The following is a 19764-nucleotide window of genomic DNA, read 5'->3' as shown; positions in this document are numbered from 1 at the left end:
TTCTCCTGTTGAAATAAATACCGCCAGAGAAAATCCCAGGGATTTCATGCCCTTTCTGAACTCTAATCCTTGATGGAAGTAGAAAAGACTGAAACTTTATGTTTATTTGACATCCTACGGTTAAAATATAAGATGTGTACAGCTATACAGCAGACAGATGTGATTTTTTTTTCCTTTTTCTGCCAGAATGAGGCTGTCACAGCTGGACTTCTCTCACTCAGTTACAAGCTTTGAATATTGGACCTCAAGCATATAATACTTCACATTCATATACAGTGTAACATTAGATAGTTTATGGCGTTGTATTATGTCGAGCTGGGCTATGGCTGGGAGCAGAGGCAGGAAAATGCTGTGGTCAGTGGTGGGTCAAAGAGGGCTCAGGGCTGGCAGGAAGCCAGCCTCTGTACGTGTCTGCTCTGAATGTTAATGGATTAACGCTCACCACACATACAGCCAGGCTGGGGAAACTCAAGATGACTTTTACCGTGAAAGGCCGCCTATAAGTCGCCATCATAAATTCAGGGACACATGCTGTCTGAAGCAGCCCAGCAGTCAGGCGTGTTTCCTCTGGGAGGCAAGGGCTGAGGGACTTTGTGATGGAGAATGGGGGAGCAGGTGGGCTGTGCGTTGGCTGACCTTGCCTCTCAAGCCCCACAAGATATGATGAGAATATGCTGGCAGCTGTGGCCTTTCTTAGTAACACCCAAGGTATCATGTAGAGCAGGTACTCTGATGCAGTTTTTCACATACAGACTAGTCTGCTTGTCTAACTGTCACTTCATGCTCATTAACCTTAGAACATTATGTGTTTTAAACTCAAACCCTGCTGATTTTGCATTTTCCGCCACAAGAGAAGCCCATCCTATTACATCATTTTCAATTAATTGCTTTGAGCGAGTAACTTAGGCTTGTCTAATGTGAATTTCCACATGGCAAAGAGAGTTGCAGTGTTAGTGCTCAGACATTGTGCAGTGACAGCCCCAATCACTGAGTGTAATTTAGCAGCAGGGGACAATGAGCTCATCTTTCAGGAGAGCATATACTCCCAATTTAAAATCAATCAAGATGCATTTGTTTTTTTAGGACTTCCACTTAAGCTTTGCTGTAAATAAGAACCAAGTTTGAAGAACGCAATTGTTGTCTGCGTTTGTGGGGGGTCATGTTAAATCCACTGATGGATTCACAGTACATTGCGCTGCAAAGTTTCACACACATTTTGACAATAATATACTCAATTTTTCCTAATCATTTTACTGCTACACTGCAAGTAATTAGGTATAATTATGTCAGTGGATGATTTCTAGCCATTTATTGAAGAACTGACTAATAAGCGATCATTAGCAGCAGCAGCAGCAGCATGGTTTTAAATACTTGAAAAAAACACAAGTGACACTTGCAGGGACGGAAAAGTTATAGTACTGGTTGCAATCCAATTATCTTATTCTAGTGAATAAAACACTGTGCTGTGCTATCCTATGATTTTCTGTCTCCAACCACCTTAGACTTACTTAATGCCTTCAATCTTTTCTGCTCTCTCTTCTCTGCAAATTAATTTATGGTCTAATTACAGGACAAGCCTCCAGATATGAAGGAACACAAATCACTGGCCCTTTCCAGATGGCAGAAAAACGGCACAGGATAATTGAAAATCTAGAAATGGATCAATATTTAGAAGCCCAAGGTTACACAGAGTATGACACTACTATTAACATGGAGATATGATGCATTGCAACCACAGGCAAATTAGCTTCTGTTATTTTGATGGTGAATGCATACTGACTGAAATGCTTCAAGTGCTGGCTTCTCAAATAATCCCAGATCAACGTCTTCTATTCATATCTGTACACAACTAGCTTTTCAAAAATGTACTGTTGCTGTCTGACGTGCATACCGCCAACATTTGTGCACACTTCACACATGCCCAGCGGTGTGTGGACCAGATGTGGTGGTTGCCTTTCTACAAGAAAGTACCAAGAAGGCTCAGAAACCACCATGCTACAGACTTCTTCTGCCTCTACCCACTCTTCTTCAGCATTTACCTCTGGCCTGTTAAAAATGATATCAGCTCATGGAGGGCAAGCATTAGCATTTGCATTTTATTGGAAGCACAGAGATTTAGAGCAGAGGATATATCAGCTCTGAGCAGACAGAATTAGTTAACAATGCATTACCTGCCTTTTATGGCAGCTATAACTCTTTCCCCTGGTGGGAGAGGAGATGAGGGGGGGTGAGGATTGAGGTGTGTGTGTGTGTGTGTGTGTGTGTGTGTGTGTGTGTGGTGGGTGGGTGTTTGGGAGGGGAATGGAGAAACACAGCCAGCAGTGAGCCCTGGCGCAGTAGGGGGGTATTTAATACGAAGATGCTTTGTCTATGGTGCTTTACTGCACATTAAGTGTGATAGCCACCGGAATTAAAGCATCACAACGCAATCACCTTCACACAGATCAGTGCACTGAGCGAGAGATGATGCACCAGCCATCACTGCGAAGCGTTTTTATCTGAGTGCAACAAAGAAACGGGGATGCAGCTGTTGGGCAGCTGTGGCTGCACGATCACAGAAAGGCCAAATCATATTCACTGGCTGCTGTGATACACTTGAATTACAGCACAAATGATTACAGTTTCTCTGAGACAGTAACTGAAGACTATGAACCTGTTTTCCTTCATTTACAAGGCAGCAGTGTATATTGCTGTGTTTGGTTTGCCTGTATAAGTGCACATTTATTTGTTTGTTGTTTTAGTGGTTTCCTTGAACAAGCTGTGCAGTGCTGATGAGGCCCAGTGCAGCAGTCCCTTTCCTCACCACAGCTGCACAGTAGCTCCCCCGACACTCATTTGGCATAATGTGCTGCAAGATGACCCACCTCTGCCTTGGGCAATACCCTGTGGAACTCATTTGCACTAGAAGTTACTGGTACAGGAGGATGTAAGCGCTTTGAATACATTTATAAATAAGATAATACCAGAACACATATTCCCCAATTAATCAAAAAAAAAAAAAACTTGACACAGGTATCAAATTCAAAATGTCAAATTTCACTATTAACTAAAATAGTATTGAAAAGCTGACACTTTTTAGTTAAAGGGTCACTACTGTCTTTGGCACACATACAACATATAGACATATGTAAAATAGCATATTTTGCCCATTCGTATTTTTAGTTTGGATAAAGCTTCAATCAGTATGCCTGTTGACCGTGCACCAGAAATGCCTCTACATTTGTATTAGCCACAGACCTTACAAGCAGAGCTATCATGAGTGCCACTGAGGCTTTTCCAACCTAACCTGGCCTGGGTTTGCCAGCAGACAGCTCTAGGCTTCGTAGAGCAGCCTGCTGCCTTCTTCCTTTGCCCAGCTTAATGATCCCAGGGGCTGGAAATTTATTAGTGACCTTTGGATTCCTTTTTGAGTGTAAAAGCCTTTTTTGCAAGGAAAATTCCATAATTTAAGATGTAGCTGAGCACCACTTTTTGTTGTGTGTGTGTGTGTGTGTGTGTGTGTGTGTGTGTGTGTGTGTGTGTGTGTGTGTGTGTGTGTGTGTGTGTGTGTGTGTGTGTGTGTGTGTGTGTGTGTGTGTGTGTGTGTCTCACACTATAAAAAGGCAGCAGGAAAGAAAAACAGCAGTGAGGGAAGAACAAAGTTTAGACTTAACTCACTGCAGATTTTTACTGATATTGCCGTAGCTCCCTGACATGTACCTTGTTTAGTATTATAAACATTTTGTTTTTTTACATAATTAACTTGGGCCCTAAACGAAAAAAAATAATTACAAATTCTTTTTGGTGTGCTTTACATCATTTTAGACACATTTAACCAATTGTATCTGGGGAGACGCACAATATTTACTTCTTCACAAGTATTGATTAACGCTGCCATCTGCTGGGTGAAAAAAAGCTGGTGCTGTTGAAAAAAATTCAGAGATCATTTCTAGACACACTCCTACACATTTCAATTATTCCCCAAGATCAGGACATTTCGATAATGTTTTGATGTTAAGCTCTAGTTTTGTTTCATATTCCCTCAGTAATTTTCGTTCTGCAGTTTTCTGTAATAATTCCAGTCATATGCTAAAATAACTGGCAAATAATGCCTATGTACTGTAAATGTTTATTAAAGGGTCCTACTTTACATTTAATTGTAACACTTCACAAGAAATTGTCTACTTGTTAAAAACTCTACAGCATCAAAAACTAAAGAAAAAATTCACTGGAGTGAAAGGACAAAATATTTTTAATGGAAGGAAATGACAATGAAAACATAAATTGAGACATCAAGAGATGTAATTAATGTATGTATGAAAGGGGGAGGTCAGAGTCTTCACAATGTGAAATAAAGCTTAAAAAATAAAAACCAAGGAAACCACAGCAGATCTCAGATCTTAACATTTGGTCCTAAGAGCCCATGTTGCAGTTCAAACCACAAAATAGGCATCCACCTCGTTAAAGAATTGACCTCTGCTTACCAGGTAGCAACACTGTCCCAGAAAACATTTATTATTTCTAACCAAGAACACGCAAGTTACTCGTTTCTAAAAAGAGATATGTATAACCAGATCAGAAACATGTTTAAATGTTTCAAGATATCATTCATAAATCAAAACAAACATTTTTAATTGGATTTTACATCTTATTAAAAAAATAAAAAATAAAACACCCTAATCAAAACTGCAGGCTCATGGTCATAAAGATCGGTCACACAGTCCAAAAGATGTTCACCTTGTAGCCACAGGAGGGCAGAACACAGTGACTAGTGCGATTGCTGGTTCTCTTTTATTTATCTAAATATAGTGGCGATTGTCAAACCTGATCCTAGAATAACACTGCAGTTTGAAAAAAGTGAGGAAAACTAGTTTACCTCATTTTTTAAAAGGGAGATAGAACGACATTTTTAAATTGTAAAAACACCAAAGTTCATGTTATAAATTGGAAATAAGACATAAAATGACCCCCCCCCAAAAAAGAAAGAAAAAAGTCCAAGAACATACTTACAACATTACAAAAGACATAATTGGCCAGTGTCCTCTGCAAGTTTTGTACAATGAGGAGTTATTTTCATGTAGATAGAACAAACTGAAAATATACATGATACATTAAAAAAAAAAAAAAAAAAAAAAAAAAAGTGATCATGCAGCCAGGAAAGTGCTGTGTTGGTTGCTTCCTGAATATTTATACTACTATACTATGAATGGGTTTTTAAAAATGAGAGCTACATGGCTACTAATAATTGTAGGCAAGCTCGTGGCTTGTACTGTTTCTGGCTCTTAAACCTAACTTCCGAGTTTCAACATTTAACCATTTGCATTCATTGAGGCATGTACCTTAACGACATAACTGTATCTGGTAAGATCTAAAATATGATCAAGACATTTAAAAAAAATAAAGACAGTGAAAGAATCCAAAGAGGACAGCAAAAACCCTCCCCAGTAGCCTGTCACCCATATGCGCTACAGCTTATCCTCCTTTCTGATGGATCCTTCTCAGCACACTGGGCCTTTGCGTTCTAATGAGGAATGGAGATAACACAACTGTGTTTACTGTCTTTGTGTTCTTGGACATGGTCAGGGTGAGGAAAAACAAACAAAAAAAAAGGGGGACGTTTGGGTGTGAAAAATGTCTGAATCAAGGTTGTCCCTGCAGTGGGGGTGGGGAAGTCCCATTTCCTCCTGAGGTGATGTACTCACGCACTGACAGTGTCCTTTTCCTTCTTGTCACTGTCTTCATGCCAGGTGAGACGTTCCTCATAGAAGGCTATAACGATCTGTGGGCACTTATGATTGGCCTCCTTGGCAAGCACAAGATCAGCCTCATCAGAGTCTTTCCTGCACGAGATAAAGACAGCGTGCGTTTAAAAAAAACAAAACACAGGGACAGAGAGTCAGTCATATTTAAACCATTTACCAAACAGTATTGAATTTGGTTTGGCATTTAAGTGAAAATTTTAATCAGCATAAGGGTTTGTGTGAAATTTCTCTAACAAATGCAGTAATTCATACATTGTGTGCCTGTTCATGGTGTGACAAACTAATCAGTCACATAATAGCCCAAACCAATTCTAATAATTTCTTTAAGCCCATATATCTGAATTATTGGAAACTTGAGGGTTTTACATTTTTGTCTTTCATATTCCTATAATCTCCTAATCAATTTAAAAAACAAACAAAAAACTGCTATGGTAGAACTGTGACCTTAATCTGATCCAGCTAACACTCTGAAATGGTGCCTGACCGGGCACGAGGGATAAGGTACTACATGTATCCATTTAGCTAATATGTAATGATATAAAATTTAATGGTGTGGCTTACTGTTTGTATATGAATGGAAAGCAAGACCATTAGTGACGCTAATGGGAATTTTGCCAGTAGTAATCTGGCAGTGATGGCTGACGTTTCAAAGAATGATATCAATACAAGTTGTAAGCAGAAGCACTACAGACTGCAGCCATTGCAGTTTCATTTTTCACAATATGTATATGAAGCAACTGATTAAGGAGAGTCACTAATCACTAAGGAAAACAGTTTGGTGAATGTATTTTTTTTTTTTTATTTAAATTACACTTACACTAGACACTTAACTAGATAACTGTAGCTTAAAATTGAAAATGTACTAAAGTCTAGCACTGATATTCTACAGTCTTTAAATACACATTCTTGCTTATTGATTAAAAAAGTAAAATCTTGTGTTCATTCTACAGCTCATTCTGATTCAGTCATTTTCATTTTATCAAACATGAAAATCATGAAAAAACATGAAATTAATTGTGGAGAATTACAATTGTTTTCATTACATTTGTTAATATGATTACCACTCTTTTTCAGACCGAGGTATTAAAAGGGTGTCTGATTTAATATTGATTGTTAATTGGAAGACAACAGTTTTACTGGAAAAGAAAAGTAATATTGTAAGTGATTATATTTCCTATGACAACGTTTGGCCAAAAGTATCGCTTTTTCTCACATGAACTTCTGAAACCTCTGAGTCAGATCTATATATTATTCAGAGCCATCATTATTTGCACATGTTGCACACAAGAGGCTGTTGCAGACACATTTTTACTTACTGGAAATGCTTCGTATAATTTAGGCAAGGTGTGGAGACTGGATAGTGTTTGCAGGGGGCACAACATGACACCAAAAAGTAGGATGCTGGAATCAGTATTTTGTTCATAGTAGAGCCGGTTGCATGAAAGAAACACTGTTATTATACTCACTCACTTGTGTCGTACCTAAAGTCTGTCCAAGCTGCACGTGAGAACACAAATAACTCTGATACTCTGGCAGGTACCATCTAAGTTCAGGGTTGCAGTGCATGTCTAAAAACACCTTAAGTCTTAAATGCAAGATGTATCAATTACACCTACCACTTCATAAGAAACATAAGGTCTCCACAAGAGTCAGTTGCTCCTATGATCTTTTCTGGCTCGAGTCCTCTCTCAAAGCCACGAGCAACTAGAATATCATCCTTAAAACAAAGGAGAAACACATTTTTTATAAAAAACACAAAATGCTGCAGTGTGTAAGTAATTGTAAGATTGTAAACCAATTTTGTGAAATAATGCATGAGCTTCAAAATGCATCAGTAGCTGTCCCTAAATTCTACCCAACATAAACTCCTTTCACACCTGTACTGAAACACTGTCTCCTGACTTTGTCAAGAGGAGAGTGAGACGCCTCCAACATTTTCCCAAATTCATCCTACAAGCCCCCAGTACAAAGTCTGCATTATTTTTGGGCAAACACATGTACATACAGTTGAAACAAGTTTAAAAAGAAACATAACCATCACCCCCCATGATTTTGTGCCAAAACTTACTCTGGTTTAGGTAAGTTAGTTATCAAAATAATTTCTATTTACTAAGAAGTTTACATACAAATTCTTAGTATTGGGTAGCATTGCTTCTGAACTGTATGACTTGGGTCCAACAATTTGGATATCTTTCCACAAGCTTCTCACAATAGTTATCTAAATTTGCCCATTCCTCTTGACAGGATTGGCCGCCTTGCTCGCACATGACGCACCTCTGCTTGCACATTTTCACCGCTGCAAACCAATTTCCAATAAGATTAAGATCATTGCTTTGTGACGGCTACTCCAAAACATTAACTTTGTTTTCGTTAAGTTTGTAACTAATTTTGCAGTATGCTTAGGGTCATTGTCCATTTCGAAGACCCAATTGTGCCCAAGCCTTCGCTACCTGGCTGATGTCTGGAGATGTTGCTTCAATATTTCTACATAATGTTCTTTCCTCATGATGACATCCATTTTGTGACATGCACTAGTCCCTCCTGCAGACACACTCCTACCAGATTCAGCCAACATCTACAGAAGTTATTTTGCTAATGTTCTGGGGTCGATAGGCACACATCCATCTCTAGGATAAAGAACCCATCTCCTTTCTGAGTGATATGATAGTTGGACATTAACATGGTGCTTATACTTGCATATAAGTGATAATTATTCTGACATTTAGCAAATAGAAATAATTTCAATAATTCTAACTGACCTAAAACAGGAAAAAGGTTTAGCCTGATTTAATTTCAGACAGTGAAAAAAAAAAAAGGTTATGTGTCTTTACAGTGTATGTAAACATCTGGTTTCAACACAGCCAAGATAACAAAGGAGTAGCTACAAGGTAGCTCTGTGAATGCCTTTGAGTGGCCCCACCAGAGCCCTGACTTGAATCGGACTGAACATCTCTGGAGAGATTTGAAAATGGCTGTGCACCAATGCCCCGGTTGTGCATAAGAGTGGGTTTGTAAAGATTATTGAAAATGTATCAGAAGGCACTGAGATGTTCTATCAAATAAACAATATATACACTGCAGGCTTTTGATTAAAATAAAAAAATCCTATCATGCTAAGCTTAAAAGTAAAAAACATTCTGCTACTTATTACATCTCAACATAATTGGAACATACCTCTTTTTTCTTTTTGGGCTTACTTCCACCCTCCTCATCATCGTCTGAGCTTCTCTTCTTCATGCTACTGGAGTCTTTAGTGCGCCCCATGGACCCTGTGCTTGGTTTGCTGCCCCCACTGCTAGGTGTTGCGCTCCCACCACTGGTCTTCTTGTAGGTCTTCATGAATTCTGCAATGAGCTCAGGGCAATCCAGATTCTTCTCTGGCTCCCATGTGTTGTGCTTACTGGAAGAGATAAAAGCACAGCTATTCAGTCCTGGTATAGTCACAACTCCTTATCAACACCACTGATCAGAGTTGAACTATTTATTGAATCTCCCATTATCATAAGCTTGATAGTATATGTAATGTTTGTAAGGGTGTAATCTACCAAACTGCATCTTTGTATAAACTTTAAAGCAACACAAGACTAAACAAAGCAAATTTGTGTGACTAATGCAAGGGTTTAAATTATCTGACTAAAAAGGCAATGAATGCTTCTTAAATGCTCAATAATTAGCTTGTTCGCTCAGACATAAACTTACTCGGAGTATCCTTTCCACTTAAGGAAGAACTCAACCCTGCCTTTCACCACCCTCCTGTCCAGGACCTTCTCCACAACATATTCTTCCTCTTCAGAGGACGAAGACTCCTCATCACGAGACTTTTTGCCCATTGCAAAGTGTGTTGCTGGACAATACCCTGTTGCAGCAAGTCAATGGCACTTCTCTGTACAGGATGAAACGAGAAACAAGCCAATGCGAATTTTTTTTTTTCTTTCAGTGTTTTTAGTCGATGTACATAACAGTAAGAGAACATACACCTGTAGTAACTGACCTAGATGCTTCATCCCAAGTCAGCGTTAGTTATTTTACCTAAATACTCTTTAAACGAAAGCGATCATTTCATTGCCGTGTATCCAATATAATACCTAACTTACATAATGAACTGAAACGCTCAGCCAATTAAAAGGCTAAAGACATTTCAGTAACTGTCGCACTCGCAGAAATACTAAAAGGTTTTATAACGTCAACGGAAACGTTAAAACGTCCAAGTAGCAATTACGATAATGTGTCGTGTGTGCTAAGCGAACCAATGGACTTGAAAAGCAAACTTGCTAAAGCGATTAGCTTAGAAGCTAACGCTTCAACAAGCTAACACTAGCTAACTTTGACAACACACTACATATGTAATATGAAAGATGGTTGCAGCAGCATGAAGCGCTTTAAAGCCTAAGCTATTACTTACCCTTTGGATGTGTAGACCACCGGTTTTGACCAGCTTTATGCAACGAGGTGTCTTTTGGGGACCTGTATTCTTTGCGGTCACCGATGGTGCTACTTTAGCATCTAGCCTAGATCATAAAAAGGTGCTGTACGCTTGTCTCTGCGTAAAAAGCGCGCGTTAAAAGTGCACAATGACTGTACCCGCCCCTCGGTCAGCTGATTACATTCATATAAACAGCGATTTCGCTCCAACGGTGATTATAACTTCATTATTCAAGATTTAGTTTAATGTTTCGTGTATTATCTTCAATTGATATGCATCAAAAGGAAGCATACAGTAGATATGCACTAGTGTATATTGTGGATTACCGGCCAATAAATGGAATAATGGCGTTGCTGCTGAAAGACACACCTCCACTCTCAAGTCATAATCTTCAAAATCATTTGGGGGTCAGCAGTTTTAGTGTTCTACTTTCTGACATCCAACGTGACATCAGTGATTGCACAATTGTTATGTCCAAGTACAACACAAAATACAGTATATATGAAAATTCAATTCACATATTACATCCGCCATCATACGTTTTATCACCACACATTACCCGCCCACTATTAGGTTATTGGATGTTGGTGCTGATTGATTCAATTTGGTCCAATAACATTTCACTTGTATCTGACGACATACTCCAGCGGGAAGTGTGACCAATCAGTGCGCGGAAGGAGTGTCTCGTCTTCTATTTATTCTACTGTTGAGAAACGGGAAAGAGTCGTCTGACGCAGATCGCCTTTATCCGGTCAGTTCACAAGGAGTCTTCAAGGATATTTTTTTTTTTACAAGATGTCGAAAGACGTAAGTAATCTTTAGAATATCGGTCTTCTAACGCTGGGTGTCAGAAAACCGTAGCCATTTTAAGCATTATTCGATGGGCAATAAAGACTACGTTTTCATCTCTGCCGCAGCAGTTATCGTTGAAACGATATGCCGCCATTTTATAGAAGCTGGGCCTCGTGGCCTTTTGTTCAGGCGGATACTTGTTAGTTGCATTTAGGAGATTCGCCTTTTGCTAGTTATTGGTAATGATACAGAAAAAGCAACAACAACAACATAAACCAAACAATGTATACACGCAATGGCTGATTGAAAGTACTTGGTAGCTAAAAGCATGTATTGCAATGCCCCTCAGTATTAATGGCGGCGACGTCTCCCTCCTCCACCCCTGCTCTTGAAAGCGACGCTTGTGTTCATTCTCGAGAGGGTTGTTGTGTACACCCGATGAATTTGTTACCCAGTGCTTGCTGTGGAGTATTTGTGAAAGTATCCTGATGCTATTGTCTGCGTCCATTATGCAGGTCCCACGTGAGCCGGAGCAGCTTCGCAAGCTGTTTATTGGAGGCTTGAGCTTCGAGACCACAGACGAAAGCCTGCGGGCTCATTTTGAGCAATGGGGGAGCCTGACGGATTGTGTGGTAAGTGAACTTAATCTGCAGGCTGGAATTTTTTTTAATGGTAGTCTTTGCTGCTGTTCTGTATCGCATTGCAGATGTGTCTCGTGATTGTTAAAATGCCCCCTTGCTCTGAATTGAATAAAATGATATTTGCTATGCTAGAGGGAAAACTGTAGAGGGTCTAAATTTCACTGAGCCTCAAACTGTCTCCACCCCCTTTTACCACTGTTATGCACAATTGTGGGTGAGCTTGGAAATAACTTAAGCTTCCTGCTTCAGGTCATGAGGGACCCAAACAGCAAGAGGTCCAGAGGCTTTGGTTTTGTCACATACTCATCTGTAAACGAAGTTGATGCTGCAATGTCCGCTCGGCCCCATAAAGTTGATGGAAGAGTGGTAGAGCCTAAACGAGCAGTTTCCAGGGAGGTATGTAAATGTGGATATGCTACATTCTGCATTACTCTAATTTAAATATAATTGCATTAAAAGCACTGATGGGTATAATTACTACAAATGTTTGATTGCAGGACTCCAACCGACCAGGTGCCCACATAACAGTCAAAAAGATTTTTGTTGGTGGCATAAAGGAAGACACAGAAGAGTCACACCTACGAGATTACTTCCAACAGTTTGGCAAAATTGAGGTCATTGATATCATGACTGACCGTAATACTGGAAAGAAGAGGGGGTTTGCCTTTGTCACCTTTGATGACCATGACTCTGTTGACAGGATTGTCAGTAAGTAAATGTTCTCCCTGTTGCAAATTGTCAAATTTTAACAGTTGCTTGTCTACTAGACTAATACTTGCTTTTGTGCACCCCGCAGTCCAAAAATACCACACAATTAATTCTCACAACTGTGAAGTAAGGAAGGCCCTCACAAGGCAGGAAATGCAGACTGCAGGAATGGGAATGAGAGGAGGTATTGTTTATGCAACCAATCACTATACTGATCCAGACATTGTTCCAAAAGCTAATGTTTGTATCCACTGTGCTCCCCTTTTTTCCTTGTTTAGGTCGCAGCAGTGGTGGAAGGCCCTATGAATATGAAAGAGGCTTCAGCCAGGGTTAGACCAAACTTACTGTATTAGTATCTTATTGTGATGGAATATATAACTTTGAAAATCTGACTTGTATTCTTGATTCTTTCAGGTGGTAGGGGTAGATATGGAGATGGTCCTTACAACTGTAATGGCGGTGAGGGTGGTAAGTGGGCATTTTTATTAACTTTGCAGCATCTTCATGATTAAAAGATCTGCAGTATGCTCAGAGGTTACTTATGTTGTAGGCTATGGAAGTGGTCCTGGTGGTCCCAGTGGCCCTGGAGGATATAATAATGGTGGCAATCGTGGTTATAACCAAGGTTACAACCAGGGTGGAGGTGGAGGCTATGGAGGAAATGGTTATGACAGCAATGGCTATGGTAAGTGTATGGTTTGCCTAAACAATTACTACCCTGTGTCAATGATATGGTTAACCAAGTTTGCAAATTATCTGCTCATAGGCAACTGCGGTGGAGGAGGTGGTGGCAGTAACTACAATAATATGGGCCATTACGACCCCCAGGCCTCTAACTTCGGCCCCATGAAGAACAACTTTGGTGGTGGCGGCGGTGGTGGCAGGAGCTTTGGTAAGAGTCTGTAGACTAACGCGTATTGTATTTTTTGCATGAGGCATTTTGACTGACCTTTTTATTTTAAAGGTGGTTATGGAGGTGGCTCAAACAACGGTGGATATGGCCGTCCAGGACGATTTTAAGACATGAACCGGTAAGGGCCAGAGGGCATGCCTGCACATACATTTTTGTATCATTAAACCAGAGTCTGTAGTTGCAGGGAATAATTAAGTGCAGATAACCGTTAAAAATCACTCTGGATCTCAGGTCATTCAAAGTCAGTACACAGTTAACAATGTTGTTCCGTATTGTTCAACAGGACTGAGTACTTAGAGGCGAGCAAGGAGAGGAAGCGAAGTGACAGGGCAGCTGCAGGTTTACATCCTCAATCTGCTCAGCCAAACAGTTGTGGCAGGTTACACCTGCTGCAAGAAGAGATGTACAGTAGATAAATCATGGAGGGTTTTCATTTAAACGTGTTTCTTTGTGTTTTTCGACGTGTTAATGGCAAGCAAGCATTCCAATGGGGTTTTATGTAGATTTTTCTTTTAAGTATGGTTTTTATTTGTAACTGCATCAAATCAAGCTGAAATAAACAATCTTTCAGTTTTTTTAAAGTCTTGTTAGCCTCTTTGGTGGTCTGGGAAAGGGAGGGTTCATATTAGGTGCTGCAAAAGTGGGATTGAGGGCCGTATTGCATGTTAGCCTGAATAAGCCCATTTCTCTTATGTGAGGAGCCCTACACTAGTCACATGTTCTAGCAGTCAATACATGAAATACATTAATTATGGGTTCAGTAATGTGAAATAGTGCACAAATGCAGTCGTCATAAAGAGCCCATCACATCTGAGTTCTACAAAGATCATCTGGAGGATGCTAGCTTACATGCAAAGTCATTGAGGCTAGCCATGGAAGCCAGCTGAGGGAGAGAAGTAGCAAAACCATCGCCAGGATCATTGAAGCAGGGGAGAGTGAGAACAGAAGCCTGAGGCTAGCAGGCAGCAGCTACCAAAAGGCTTAAATGCTGTCTGTAGGTAAGACCAGACTTCTCTACTGATGGTATTGCTTTTGTCACATAGCTGGTAGTGGGTTGTAGCCCAATACTGTAACATTTTGTGCAAACAAATTTGACTTGCACAGTTGACTGGTAAATTGACCTTAATGTGGAAAAAGGTCTTACAATGTACTGCATGCTAATGAAGTTGTTTTTTTTTTTTTTGGAAAGTTAAGAATTTTAATATTTGTTTCTGCTTTCTAGGTAACTGTACAGTGTCAAACCTGACTTCATTTCTGTGACAATGGTGCAATCAGGTACACATCATCAAAAGTTTTTGCAACACATCTTTACTTTTTGTTTTTAACCTTAATGTATTTTTCACAGGTTTGAACAGCCATGCAAGTGCTGAAGACAATAACTAAACTGAAGACTGCCGTGCAGTTATAGATTTTAACTTTTAATAAAGTGTTCTTTTTACAAATCACATGGGTGTTGTGTCATTTAATTAAACATTAATTGTAAAACATTTTACAATATTGGTCAACATTAAACTTGTGGTCTGTTAATCTACTTCAGTTGGCACAATCAAGGTATTAACTTTCTGTAAGATTATAAATAAGAATCTCCCACAGTACTTTAGCATTCCTCTTTCTGCAGTGTGTGAGGTACCAAGTATATTTTACCATCAGGTGTTTGTTGCAGTGAGTATTCATCTATAGAGTATGGATGTCCATCCTCATCTCTTAAGTGAGAAAAAACTTCTGAGTAGAGGTCTGTTAGGCGACATTTAATGAAAGCCAAGCTGTGTTGAAACTCCAACCTTTCCTGTGCCAGGTGCTCTCTCTGGGCTTGCAGCTGGTTCAGTTCTTGTTCAAGGTGAATTATACTCTCAAGCTTCCTTTTCCTGCAGTTCTGAGCTGCCACTTTGTTCTTTCCTCTACGCCTAATGTCCCTGACCAGTGCTAGTTGAGTATCGGTCAGAGTGTATTGTGTCAGGAGCTCATTGAAGTCATCCACAGGCAAATTGATTATCTTATCCATAGGGAAGGGGATTTTCAAAGCCATTGCCCTCCTCTCATCTCTGCTCAGTGGAGCAGAAGTGGAGTTGCGTTCTTGTGGTTTTGAATACATGGCATGCTGTGAGCTCCCTCTGCTGGACACTCCTGAGTCATATAGGTTATTCAGAGCAGCAGCTTGCCCTTGGTTTTTCACCAGACGATTGGGTTGTGTCTGAGATAAAGTAGGTTCAGGTGAGAAATAAGACGAATGGGCACCTGAGTGTAAATAAGAGTGAGAATGATTGTGGTAGTCTAATGGGTAATGTATGTGTGCTTTTCTGGCATGCTCAGTCATGCTATCGGCTTCACTGTCACTATATGCCATTCCCATGTCTACACTCTGGTAACCTGGTCCACCAGCAACAGGATTATCTGGGGAGGCCAAAGGTGGACTAGAACCTAGAGAGAGACCGGAGTCTGACTCTAAATCATCAGCTGAGCGAACATGTGAACTCTGTCCATGTGTAGTCCACAGCATGTGCCGACTTAGACCCTGAGAGAGACAAGTGTTGGGCCTCTTGTGCACTTGGCTGGTACCTGCCATGCTCATCTGCTCTCTAAGAGCCATGAGTGGGGGCTGTGTGTGAGAAGAGGTGGGAAGCATTCTTTGATTAAGCTGAGAGTCAGAGTGTCCATACATTGTCTCTGCGCTGCTGCTTTGCCGATGACAGACTGACACCTCTTCAGAATAACATCCGTCGTAAGTGTCAGCTGTGCTGAGCCCACAAGCAGCAGCAGAAGGCACAGAATGGGGCTGAGCCATCCCATAACCTCCCATAGGTACCATGGGCTCCATGGTTTGATACTGTGCAGGTGCGTAGGAGCCTTCACTGGGGGCTTCAAACTCCTGTAACAAAAACAAAAGGCCCACACCTTGTTATGATCGACAGGCACAAACTGTACATGTCACATTAACTGATGTAAGATGTATTTAAGTAATTATTACATTTACAAGACCTCTGAGGTAATAATTTTTTCACAATTTAATTGAGTACAGTTTGCTACTACTTCTGCATTACACCCATGCGGTATGGAGGTCTCTCGTACATGTGGTCGGGTTTCACTTGGAAACAGATGGCTATTGTGCAGTGCAGGGGGCCACTAGCACTTGCCCCATCTCTTCATCCTGCCATCACTCAAATACGCCATTGTTGCCCATTTTAGCTGTGAATGTCTTAGTTTTTCATTAGTAAGTCTTACTGATATCTATTTAATCAAAAGATATAGGACAGGATGGAAATCAAATTTTATTCAGAGGCCCCATTTTTTAGCATTTGTGTTTAATAATATGTTCAATACTGGTAACATACCATTTAAATAATTAACAACAAAAGTGATAAAAAAAAGATGAATAGGCTGAGCTTTATCTAGACCATGGTGACTTTGAGGGCCAAAATTTACATTTAACAATATTCTTAAAGGCATTTGCCTAAAACAATAAGACCCGCAGCTTCATGACAAACAAAGAAGGCCCTTCCATGATAACACACAATAATTAGCATATCCGGGTTTAGTCATTCTTTATTTTGCATCTAAAACTCAACTTTAACCAAACTAATTAGTTACCTGAAGCTCTGTGATGGCCATCAGTTCCTGCCAAGCCACATCCATCTCTGTTTCCTGAGTAGCTCCATGAGACCTGGATCCAGGGAAATTATTTGGCATGGATGCTCCTCCACAGAACCTGCCTGGAGTAGCTAATACCTTGTGACAGTAAAGCAAATTATTACTTATTTCAAAGTGTATTCTAAGGTTGAGATTGTGTTATCGTTTCCATTCTCTTGTTTCTTAGCCAGACCTACCTCACAGGTTCTCCTCGGCGGGAGAACATAGTTGGCTGTTGAACACATTCAGGACAAACTCTTGTTAAAGTAAATCAACCTGTTGGATGCACAAAACAGTAAGTTATTATTAACTACCGAGCCTTAAATTGCTGACATAACAGAGGAAGTATGACTAAAAAACACATTGACCGAACTGTTAAGTCACACCATGCCTACAGTACATACAGTACATTACATATCTGTAGACCTGCAGGAGCTAAATAAATGGCTGTTTGGGTGTTGAGAAGGTTCTTTTGGATCACATGAAGAGTTCAGTTCAGTTGAGTTGACTCCTCCCATCAGCTGTGCTGGGCTGCAGCTATGCCAGCCCCTGATAAGACAATCTACGGGAAAACAGTGTGCTCTACAAGACAGGCTGGGGCCTGATGGCTGTGCGGGAAAACTTGGTGTGTGGCCATTAACATTACCATCATATTATGCGTAGTAATAATTTATTTTCTTTTGGCTAACCTATAAACAGTAGTTTACTTTTGGCGTCATTTTTGGAAACATTTAGTAATTGCAATTACCAAACTGATATCCGAATTAAACATACAATTTGGTGTCTTTTATTGAACAGTGGATTAAATATGAAGAGAGATGTATAATAAATACGTTAATAAATACGTTTTAAATTCATCCAACTTTCATACACCCACATGTACATAAATACTTCTATTTATTGTATATATCAGTTCCAATCTTATTACAATGGATACACACACACCGGCTTATATACATACACAAATTGTGTGTTATCTCTTCCGTTGTGTTTAACCTAAATCCGTTGTGGCAAAGAGTAATTTGCAGTTAATAAGCATATATAGGCTTAAGCAGGGACAGGGATACCTATTACTTCAGCAAAATATACTTAATAAACAGTACATCTGTTCTCTTATACTGGATAATAATTTTTATTTTTTGCAAATGTATACTGAAAATACTGAATATATTTATTGACATTGTCTAGATTTGGTTAAAGAAACTCTTGAAAAGTCGGCCAAAAAAGTAATCAGAATCACAATAAGCAGAGCATAAACCCAAATAACAGACTGTATCACAGTGAAGTATCACCAATTACAGTGTAGCTCCATTGCTGTAGTTTTAAATCTTATGTTTATTAGAAATAATTGGTTTTAATTAATTAATTATAATTCTATTGCAACATTTTTCAAATTCATGACTGAGTTTTTCTTTCACACAATTTTATTTACACCATTAGTTAGGTTTTACTGAACTGCAAAACCATATTGTACATTAAATGTGGGATATTGATTACCTTAGTGATGCCTGTGTGTAAAAGGTGATTCGCTATAATCTACCAAACTATTTTCTAATGCATAAATGCTCTTAAACATGCTGATTTAACTATTTAACCACGCTAGGTGTTTTGTTAGTGCTGAACAAAAATAAATTTTTCAAACTGGTTTATTTATTAAAATAAAGATATTAGGTCTGCTAGATTAATATTTAAATTAATAATAATAAATTGTGGACAAATATTTGTTGAAATTTAAATATCAGCTTGATTACTTGACATCTGACTATATGTAAGTTTAATGAATGAAAGTTTCACCGACAAGATAATTGCATTGTTCAATTGTTAAATTTGTTATGATAATGTTTAATGTCATGGTATATGAGTGGTAGCACTGAAATGGAATTAAATGAATATTGGGTTTCAACCTCTCAGTATAAAACTTTAAGAGAAAAGATATGACAAAACAGCGGAAAGAAGATGCAAATGAACATACCTGAGCAACATTCTCTGCGTCTTCAACAGGTCGCGAGAGAAAAAAAAACTTCAGAGGGACAATCCTGGTGGTAAGACCAACAAAAGACTCAATAAAAGCAGATGCACTTTTTGACAAATGTTGTCCTGTTGCTATCACAGATCACAAGAAAACACACGAGGACTACTACTCTATCTCCTATTCAACAGTCTTTCGCTCTCTGTTCAGCTACACATACAGCCACCGGCATAAATGGGATGGCTTTGTGCAAGCAATCTTCCTGTAAAGCACCCACACCACAATTTTTTGTGCTCTTCTATCCTTAATAGCACACTTGCACCCCAACCTCCAAATTTCCCTTTTGCCCACATGACAAACCACAAACCAACAGTCTGGCAACACCACAACAATCATTCTGTCAGTCTACAGTGAAGTAGGTAGATGTTTACTAATCCAAAACACTGTAAGTAAATCTCATTCTAATTATGAAATCACAATATATATAAAACAATCAGGTTAAGTGGCTAAAACTGAGTGAAAACTAGTCAGATGGTTGTTGTGTTATGGCCAAACCATACCAGAACAATGCGCTTTAAAATCCTCCCAAATGCAAAAGTATGAGGAGTGTGATGTGGAGCACCTGGAGTCAGAGCCGGCGTTGCAGTGAGGGCCCTGTTCAAGCAGGGGTGGGTTGGAGGCTTGAGTGAGACTTAGTTTAGAAGAGATGGAATGTACACCCTCCAACAGGTAAGAAAGACTACATTGTTCCTCTATCTGGCAGAGTAACCGCCAAGGGAGAGAGAGGAGCAGGGGGAGAATGGAGGGGAGCGTGTCTTACATAGCAAGTGACCATTAAAATCCTTCACAAAAAAAATCCCCTCACTGCCCTGATCTGAAGCACTGTGAACAGTAAACTCAGAAAGTGTATGTGTTATGTACAGATGCTGCATAGTTCAATGGCTTTCAAACAA

The 19764-nt window shown here is 39.6% G+C and overlaps 3 protein-coding genes across 8 annotated transcripts; 1 reads left to right on the top strand and 2 right to left on the bottom strand.

The window, feature by feature from the left end:
* Positions 1–4213: 4213 nt before the first annotated feature.
* Positions 4214–10467, bottom strand: cbx5 (chromobox homolog 5 (HP1 alpha homolog, Drosophila)). The gene is made up of 5 exons (XM_067526733.1): positions 10144–10467; positions 9441–9624; positions 8916–9141; positions 7358–7458; positions 4214–5819 (listed from the first exon to the last, which is right to left on the bottom strand). The coding sequence occupies exons 2-5, from the start codon at positions 9569–9571 to the stop codon at positions 5678–5680; spliced, it is 600 nt and encodes a 199-aa protein (XP_067382834.1). The 5' UTR covers positions 9572–9624; positions 10144–10467; the 3' UTR covers positions 4214–5677.
* Positions 10468–10815: 348 nt separating this feature from the next.
* On the top strand, positions 10816–14663 carry hnrnpa1b (heterogeneous nuclear ribonucleoprotein A1b). 3 transcript variants are annotated; one of them, XR_010916327.1, is made up of 13 exons: positions 10816–10971; positions 11472–11588; positions 11847–11993; positions 12095–12305; positions 12394–12489; positions 12584–12634; positions 12720–12773; positions 12856–12990; positions 13072–13197; positions 13270–13336; positions 13502–14216; positions 14441–14493; positions 14564–14663. XR_010916327.1 is itself a non-coding variant. In XM_067526732.1 (11 exons), the coding sequence occupies exons 1-10, from the start codon at positions 10960–10962 to the stop codon at positions 13323–13325; spliced, it is 1005 nt and encodes a 334-aa protein (XP_067382833.1). In that variant the 5' UTR covers positions 10816–10959; the 3' UTR covers positions 13326–13336; positions 14441–14663. The 3 variants fall into 3 exon arrangements, 1 of the variants encoding a protein (XP_067382833.1); XR_010916328.1 differs by lacking the exon at positions 13502–14216; XM_067526732.1 differs by lacking the exon at positions 13502–14216 and having other exon boundaries at positions 14441–14663.
* Positions 14664–14796: 133 nt separating this feature from the next.
* nfe2 (nuclear factor, erythroid 2) lies at positions 14797–19535 on the bottom strand. 4 transcript variants are annotated; one of them, XM_067526728.1, is made up of 5 exons: positions 19434–19535; positions 18815–18878; positions 17040–17118; positions 16804–16941; positions 14797–16084 (listed from the first exon to the last, which is right to left on the bottom strand). In XM_067526728.1, exons 3-5 carry the CDS (start codon positions 17085–17087, stop codon positions 14816–14818), a joined length of 1455 nt encoding a protein of 484 aa, XP_067382829.1. In that variant the 5' UTR covers positions 17088–17118; positions 18815–18878; positions 19434–19535; the 3' UTR covers positions 14797–14815. The 4 variants fall into 4 exon arrangements, with proteins under 4 accessions (XP_067382829.1, XP_067382830.1, XP_067382828.1 ...); XM_067526729.1 differs by lacking the exon at positions 19434–19535 and adding an exon at positions 19372–19389; XM_067526727.1 differs by lacking the exon at positions 19434–19535 and having other exon boundaries at positions 18815–19050.
* Between the last annotated feature and the right edge of the window lie 229 nt (positions 19536–19764).

This window comes from Channa argus, chromosome 13 (assembly GCF_033026475.1).
Source record: "Channa argus isolate prfri chromosome 13, Channa argus male v1.0, whole genome shotgun sequence".
Taxonomy (NCBI): domain Eukaryota; kingdom Metazoa; phylum Chordata; class Actinopteri; order Anabantiformes; family Channidae; genus Channa; species Channa argus.
Note: the sequence above shows the minus strand (reverse complement) of the source record. Positions and strands in the feature narration are given on the sequence as shown.